This window comes from Bubalus bubalis, chromosome 1, assembly GCF_019923935.1.
Source record: "Bubalus bubalis isolate 160015118507 breed Murrah chromosome 1, NDDB_SH_1, whole genome shotgun sequence".
Lineage (NCBI taxonomy): Eukaryota > Metazoa > Chordata > Mammalia > Artiodactyla > Bovidae > Bubalus > Bubalus bubalis.
Window position 1 is genome coordinate 175814421 of NC_059157.1, and position 8918 is coordinate 175823338.

The window sequence follows — 8918 nt, forward strand, 5'->3', positions numbered from 1 at the left end:
TCCTGAACTTGGGACCTTTCTAGATCTTGACCTATGTACCTCTTCGCCTGGCTATTCATCTATCCTTTAAAATAAACTGGTAAACATAAATAAATGTTTTGCTGAGTTTTGTGAACCATTCTGACAAATAACTGAATCCAAGAAGGGAGTAGTACAATCCCTTGATTTATATCTGGTCAGTCAGAGGACAGGAGAACAATGTGGACTTGCAACTGCTGTCTGAAGCAGGGACAGTCTTGCAGGACTTAACCTGTGGAATCAAATACTATTTCCAAGTAAACAGTATCAGAACTGGGCTAAACTGTAGGGCACCCAGTTGATATCCACAGAGGACTAGAGAAAACTGCCTGGTGCTGTGGAAAACATTCCAGAATATCCAACTGCTTATTGGACACCCCTAAATGAATTTCCAGAAAACGCAGCATGTCCAAAATGAAACTCATTTTTCTTCCTTATTCCTCTAACACAGGCTTCCCTGGTAGCTCAGCTGGTAAAGAATCTGCCTACAATGCAGGAGACCCTGCTTCGATTCCTAGGTTAGGAGGATCTGCTGGAAAAGGGATAGGCTACCCATTCCAGTATTCTTGGGCTTCCCCAGTGACTCAGCTGGCAAAGAATTCGCCTGCAATGTGGGAGACCTGGGTTTGATCCCTGGGTTGGGAAGATTCCCTGGAGAAGGGAACAGCTACTCACTGCAGTATTCTGGCCTGGAGAATTCCATGGACTGTATAGTCTATGGGGTCGCAAAGAGTTGGATGAGACTGAGAGAGTTTCACTTTCACTTTCCTCTAACATGTCTGCTTCTAATCCTCACCATATCAGTAGAGGATACCACCTAGATATAAAGCTAAAAATCTTGCCAATCATACTTGATCATGATTATGACTCTCCTTTTCTTCATTCTCCTTATTCAATCAGTCATGTCTTACAACTTATTGAAAGCCTAATAAATTCTTCCTGAAACAAAATAATTGTGTATTCTGTAATCATTTTGCAGGTGGTAAAGACTTCCAACAGAGAAGGCAATGGCACCCCACTCCAGTACTCTTGCCTGGAAAATCCCATGGACGGAGGAGCCTGTTAGGCTGCAATCCATGGGGTCGCTAAGAGTCGGACATGACTGAGCAACTTCACTTTTACTTTTCACTTTCATGCATTGGAGAAGGAAATGGCAGCCCACTCCAGTGTTCTTGCCTGGAGAATCCCAGGGACGGGGGAGCCTGGTGGGCTGCCGTCTATGGGGTCGCACAGAGTCGGACACGACTGAAGTGACTTAGCATAGCATAGTATAAAGACTTCCAAATATTAATAGATTCTACAGGCTGGAATCTGAACTTTTCATTTTTAATAGAAAGCACAACTCTGTCTCATCATTCCCCTCCCCCAATAACTTTTTTATGACTATACCAGAGAATGCAGCTAATTCTTTATTTTTCTGAGTTTATTAAATGAGATCAAAACAGTTTTCTTTTACCGAAGTGACAAGTGGGAGCTGTTTCTGCAAAACAGCTCTTATTTGGAATACTTTTCATTCCTATCTAAACAGTCCTAAGGATCACAGCGCTACTGCTCAGTGAGGGTAGCTGTTCTCCAATTTCCAGATAATAACCGAAATCCTCCTTTGTCAATAATTCCATACCTTTACTTAGAAGCCAACACGATACACAGCACTGCAAAACAACTGTCGAAATCAAAAAGCTAAAAATCAAAGTAACTGAAATTCCTGGCTCTTGGCACTACTTTAAAAATTCTTGGTGAGAATGGGAGGAAATAAGACCAGATCTCCAAGTGAAACTGAAAGACCCTACCTAATTCTTGGTGAAGCATAAATGACTTCTTGACCATTTGATGTCTGAATTCAGGTGGCAATCTTTCCTTAAAAAGACAGCAAGATGTCCAGAAACATACAATGAGCATCTTCTGTTCTTCACACATTCCCATTAAAGATTAGGAAGTTCATACTGATTTTCTTTTAGCACCAACTCCTGACATACCCTGTCTTCACAGGTGTTTTGTAGAGTAAACAAAGAGAAAACTTTAAAATGCGCTTACGAGATTTTACTTTGCATTTACTACTAAAAACCAAGAGAGACCAAATTCATACTTATAGGATGGCTGGGCTTAACTTCACAGAAAAGAACAACTTTTAAAAACTCTTGTTAGTTGTCCATGTAAAAAGGTAAATCACTATGCACTTTAAGACCAACTAATGTTTATAATCGTCAAGAACAGAACAAAATCAAGGAATATCCAGACTTGGAATATCCTATACAGTTCAAAGAGCTGCTTGTCAAATAGGCATAATGGCACTGGAAAAAGAATGTAAGGAAGGCCTTAGCTGTCTCTGCAGCCTACAGTATGATTCAAAGGTATTTTATCATTTTGTCTCTCAAACCATTACAAAGTGACCAAAGTGTAATCATCCTCTTAACGGGGTCTTTCAAAAAGCATAAATTTTCATTTTAAGTCCAGTTATCAATTAAAAAAAAAACAGATCATGCTTTTGATGTTATATCTAAGAATTTGTTACCAAACCCAAGGTTCTGGAAATTTTCTGTTTATTCTAGAAGTTTTATTTGATATTTTACAATTAAATCTATGATCCATTTTGAATTAATTTCTGGTGTGAAATTGAGATCAAAATTCATTTTCTAAACTATGTTTAAGAGGATGAAAAGATAAGCTACACACTGGGAGAAAATATTCTTGAAGTATCTATCTGACCAAGGACTCATATCTAGAATATACAAAGAACTTTCAAAACCCTACAGTCAAAAACCAAATAGTCCAATTAGAAAGTGGGCAAAAGGACATGAAAAAATACTTCACTAAAATATTTTATTCATATTTCAATAAAATAAGAATGGCAAGTAATGAAAATATTACTAAAAATGTATATTAAAACCATGATGAGATATCACTATACATCTATTAGAACAGCTAGAATAAAAACTAATGCCAAATGCTAGTGATCACACAAAGAAACTGGGTCTTTCCTATGTTACTAGTGGGAATGTAAAATGGTACAGTCACTCTGGAAAAGTTTGTCAGTTTAAGAACTAAACATACATTGACCACAGAACCTAAAATTGCACTACTGGGCATTTATCTCAGAGGTACAAAAAGTTATGTCCATGGAAAAGCCTGTACCTGTTTGTTCATTGCAGGCTTTAACAGCCAAAAACTGCAACAACCGAAATTTCTAATAGGAGAACAGTTAAGCAAACTATCTTTCAGATATCCAAATCATAAATCCATATCATGGGATACTACTCAGCAATTAAAAGGAAGAAACTATTGACACATCTACAACAGCTTAGATGGATCTCCAGGGCATTACACTGAATGACAAAACCCAATCTCAAAAGGTCACACGCCATATGACTCCACTTATGTACCACTATAGAAAAATGACAAAATCATAGAGATGGAGAAGAGATTAATTGTTGCCCAGGGTTAGAGATACCTGGTGTGGGGGAGTAGGAAGGTGTGACTGTAAAAAAGTAGCATGAGGGAGATCTTGACTGTGTCACAAATATACACATGTGATAACATGATAGAGAGATACATACATATTTATACCAATAACGGTTATGTGGTTTTGATATTATACAATAGTTAAATAAAATGTGACCAAAAGGGGGAACTGGGCATAGTATACATAACGATCTCTTTGTACTTTCTTTGCAACTTCCTGTGAATCTGTAGCTATCTCAAAATAAAAACTTTTAAAAAATGCAATCAATGTAAAATCACCCAAAAGTTTGGGAAAACGTATAAATGTGTTGAAAACAGTGACATTGTAATGCTAAATGCAAACGAAAGAGGGATAGGGTGATCATGTCTATGACCAAGAAAGACACCTGGAGATTTCCTCCAATTCCTCCAAATACACAGTTCAATCAAATATTTATTGAGAATCTAGCATACAAAAAACATAGTGTTATAAAGAGTGAAAGTGTGTGAGTGGCTCAGTTGTGTTCAACTCTTTGCCACCACATTGACTGTAGCCTGCCAGGTTCCTCTGTGCAGGTTCTCCAGGCAAGAATACTGGAGTGCCATGCCCTCCTCCAGGGGATCTTCCCCACCCAGGGATCGAACCTGGGTGTCCAGCATTGCCGTCAGATTCTTCACTGTCTGAGACACCAGGGAAGCTCTATAAAGAGTAGCTAGATTAAAAAGAAGGAAAGGTCCAGCATTTATCTCTGAATTACTTTACTCTCTAAGAAGATAAAACAGAATAATTACTAAAAGCCTCAGGGCCTCTGCAACACAAGTTTCCTTTGCCTGGAATCAGTTCAGTTCAGTTGCTTAGTCATGTCCAACTCTTTATGACCCCGTGGACTGCAGCACACCAGGCCTCTCTGTCCATCACCAATTCCCGGAGCTTACTCAAACTCATGTCCATCGAGTCGGTGATGCCATCCAACCATCTCATCCTCTGTCACCCCCTTCCCTTCACTCTTTCCCAGCATCAGGGTCTTTTCTAAGGGTCAGTTCTTTGCATCAGGTGGCCAAAGTACTGGAGTTTCAGCTTCAGCATCAGTCCTTGCAATGAATATTCAGGACTCATTTCCTTTAGGATTGACTGGTTTGATCTCCTTGCTGTCCAAGGGACTCTCAAGAGTTTCTCCAATACCACAGTTCAAAAGCATCAATTCTTCGGCACTCAGCTTTCTTTATAGTCCAACTCTCACATCCATACATGACTACTGGAAAAACCATAGTTTTGACTAGACAACCTTTGTTGGCAAAGTAATGTCTCTGCTTTTTAATATGCTCTCTCGGTTGGTCATAGCTTTTCTTCGAAGAAACAAGTGTCTTTTAATTTCATGGCTGTCACCATCTGCAGTGATTCTGGAGCCCAAGAAAATAAAATTTGTCACTGTTTCCATTGTTTTCCCATCTATTCATCATGAAGTGATCTTAGTTTTTTGAATGTTGAGTTTTAAGCCAACTCTTTCACTCTCTTTCACTTTCATCAAGAGCCTCTTTAGCTCTTCTTTGCTTTCTGCCATAAAGTGAAAGTCACTCAGTTGTGTCTGACACTTATGACCCCATGGACTATACAGCCCATAGAATTCTCCAGGCCAGAATACTGGAGTGGGTAGCCTTTCCCTTCTCCAGGGGATCTTCCCAACCCAGGAATTGAACCGGGGTCTCCTGCATTGCAGGTGGATTCTTTACCAACTGAGCTATCAGGGAGGTGATGTCATCTGCGTATCTGAGGTTATTGATATTTCTCCTGGCAATCTTGATTCCAGCTTGATTTCAATCTTAATTTCAGCTGGATTCCAGCTTGCCTGGAATGCTCTTGTTTTTCTAGTTAGTTCTTACTTGTCCTTGAACTATTAACTCATTGTCACTCCTTCAGGGAAACCTTTCCTAGCTCACTGACCTCTATATTTGAACACATTCCTCTATTACATGCTGGTACAGCATCCTATATTTTTCATTCGTAACACTAATCATCGTTCACAAAGACCTCTGTGACATTTTGATCTGTGACATCTCTCCCCCATTAGACTAATCTCCAAGAAGGCAGAGACAGTCTGTGCAGTTCACCACTGTATTCTCAAACCCAATGCCATGCTCGGCAAATGACAAAAGCTCAAAATATGTTACATACAAAGCTAGAATTCATGTGTGCAAATGGGCAGGCAGACAAGGGCTACTGAGGTTGGTAAGAATCCAAGATCACTCTACCTTGAGAAAGCCATTTTATATGGGATAGGAGGTTCATGCAGAGGATAAAGAATCTTATATCCAAAGTTGAATAGGAATAGCATCCTTTCATCAACAGGAATCCACTGAAGAATTGAAACAAGGAAACTGTGTGTCCTGTGTGCTAGGAAAATTAATGTGGAGAACTGGACTACTAGAGGCAGTAAAATAAACGGCAAGGAACTGTGGCAATGCAGGCATAAAATGATAAGGTCCTGAAAGAGAAGACGGTCACAGGAATAGACAGATGTGCGAAACACTGAGAATGAAGAGCCAAAAGAACTTAAGGACTGATTAGCTTCAGGGGCATGAAAGAGGGAAGAGTCAAAGATGATTCAAGCGGTTTAATGGTGGGTGATCCATGAAAGACAGTACCATTAACAGAAATGGGAAGTCAGGACTAAGTTCTCTTAAGGGAAGGAATGTGCTTTGTTGGAAGTGATTGCTAACATCCACACAACTGAAGACATGAGACCAGATAGAGAACAGTCAAGGCTGACAATGTAGATGTGTGAGTTGACTACAGGTAACGTTTTAGAATGAATGAGATCTCTCAGAGAGGTTGTGGTTAGTCGCTCAGTTATGTCTGACTCTTTGTGACCCCATGGACTGTATTCCATCAGGCTCCTCTGTCTATGGAATTCTCCAGGCAAGAATATTGGAGTGGGTTGCCATTCCCTTCTCCAGGGGATCTTCCCAACCCAGGGATAGAACCCAGGTCTCATGCATTGCAAGTAGATTTCTTTACCATCTGAGCCACCAGAGAGGAGAAGATATAAAGGGCCTTGAAGGGAAATTCTCTAAACCATTTGATTTGCCCCTGGTGTGAATTATGTTTTTCAAGCTATGGAGTCATTCAGACCAGTGAGTTCCCTGAGGGTATAGCTGAGCTCAATCGTGCATTCCCTAAAGCATACATTAAAGAGTGTTGTACACAGCTGGTGCAAAATAAGTAGCCTATTAAAGGGGTCAATTATTTTCAAGATAATTTTTGATTATTAATTCCTGTTCCATCTGCATTTTGTATTTCAAAAAGTGGTGCCCTAGGTAGAACTTTGAAAGATCCAGGCTTCAGTTGAAATTATTATTATCAATAAGGCTAGACAGTTTAAATCATTTATCCAAAGCTCCGATTTCCCAAGGCTCCAGAACTGATGAACTGAAAGACCAGACCCTGAGACTCTGAAAACCTTAAAACAACAACAACAACAACAAACAGGTGGTTGGAGGTGAAGGGGAAGAGAGGCCCAATGAGACTGGGGCTAAAGCAAATCCCAACTAGAAGTACAGAACACTCGTCAAGAAGTTTTTGCACAAAGTTTAATAGGAAATATTACTAAGGGAGTGAAAACAAAACAAAACAAAACATTCAACTGTACCCTACATGAGTTGACAACGTACAAAAATAAAGACGCTTCAAGTGAAGTTAAGGATAAATGAGAATAATTAAAGGGAATTGAGAAAAGCGACTTAAAAACAACAACAGCATAATGATGGAAAAGTCATTGGCCTGTTCGCCCATAAAATGTTCCTAGGTGTCAGTCAGAGGCGCGGTAACTGAATTTAAATTCAATGCTTAGGTGAACATTATTTACCCAGTCACAGTTTAAAAATTTTAAAAAGGGATTACTAAAATGGATCAGAGAAAATATTTCTGTACGGCTCCCCTCCTTCCAGAAAAATTATCAAGGTAGAATATACCACAATTCTGTAACTGCAACAATGCTCTAACTGCAACAATGCTCTAACCGCAACAATGTTCTAACTGCAACAATGCTCTAAACGCGAATTGTTGCAAACGTGCTAACTGCTAAGATAGGTGAGTGTGTTTATGGGAGAAGTCACCGAAAAGAAAAGAAACCAGTTGAAGCCACAGACTCACGGAACCTGACAAGTCATCTACAATCCAGCCACCCTCTCAACATCGGACTGACTTCCACGACAAGTCTAAAAGATGGTCAACCAGTCTTTGCCGGCTGGTTTCCAACTACAACAAATGGGCCTCTGGTAAACTGACTTTTCTCAGTTGCACAGCTCTCATTTGTTGCAAAACCCTTCTAAGGTACCTTCTAGTAACTTTCACCCCTGGTCCTGGTTCTCTCAAGAGCAACACAGTACACGATGAAAGTCGCGTTCTGGTTTTATTTTTAAACTTCAACAAGCAAACTAGGTTTGCTTTCTGGCATGTCAATACATTCCTTTTTTTTTTTTAAAAAAAAAAAACATTTGACTCCCCTTGAAGGAAAAAGGAATGCCAGGCACAGGTTCCTTCAGACTCACAGGGCTGAGACCTCCACAGCAGAGCGGAGAAAGGGAGCTTAAAGAACTACACACACTAGGAGACGTTGCAACTGATATGAAATCTCCGTTGCCAAGAAGCAAGCAGCTCCAGCCCGTGACCAGGTGCTGGGAAGAGATAGAAGCCACACAGATCTGGCGTGGTAGCCCCAAGTCTGTGGGGGTCAAGGACCCTCTATCTCTTTTTGCCACAGCGGCCGGGGGGAGGGGTGGCTAAGTGGGCACTCATCTCCAGGTCAGCGGCAAGCCCGGCGCCTCACGGAGCAGAGTGCTCGGCCCCGGGGAACCGGCATCGCTAACAGGAGGGCTCGGTGAAACAACTGGCAAAGCCCAAGCCGCGCCGCTGGGCCAGCTGCCCGTTTGCCCAACCACCCCGCCCGCCGGACGCCGTCCTGAGAGCAGGCACCGGTGAGCGCTCCGGGAGTTGGAGACGTCTCGAGCTCGGCTGGGATCCAGTCTATCCCGCCCGCCCACCCTCTCTTACTCGCCGGCCCAGAGCTGAGCCAGAGGCCACCCCAAGGGGTGGTGCCCAAGAGGCAGACGGCGTTGGTGGTGAATGGCGCGGGCTGGGCCCGAGCTCCCGCGCGGGCAAGCGAGCGGCTGCGGCGGGTCACTCACCGAGAGGACGCTCATGCGGATTGGGGTCTCCAACAGGCACGCCATCTTGAGCCTTCCCACCCGGCTGGGGCCGGCGCCGGCGCGGGGGACGGCACTTTCGACAGCCGACTACTGGGCCAACCACAGGTACCTCTGCAGAAAGTCAGGCAGGTAGACGAGAACAGACCACCCTCTAGACACCGCTGAACTATGGCCAAAGCCCGCAGAGGGACGAGCAATGGGAAACCGCGCCAGGGGCCTCCTTACGAATCGTCCTCTCAGAAACGGCAGCTACTCTC

The 8918-nt window shown here is 42.3% G+C and overlaps 1 protein-coding gene across 12 annotated transcripts in view; it reads right to left on the reverse strand.

Moving 5' to 3' along the window:
* ARMC8 (armadillo repeat containing 8) overlaps nt 1-8910 on the reverse strand; it is a 110338-nt gene extending 101428 nt beyond the window's left edge. For 4 of the 12 annotated variants that reach the window (XM_006049402.4, XM_025291154.3, XR_003110955.3 and 1 more), the window contains exon 1: nt 8641-8903. In XM_006049402.4, coding sequence (XP_006049464.1) covers nt 8641-8685 — 45 coding nt within the window. In that variant the 5' untranslated portion in view covers nt 8686-8903. Of the gene's footprint in view, nt 1-8640 lie in introns of all 12 variants that reach the window. The other 8 variants (XM_044946727.2, XM_025291186.2, XM_025291192.2 and 5 more) reach the window with 6 other exon arrangements.
* Nucleotides 8911-8918: the final 8 nt, after the last annotated feature.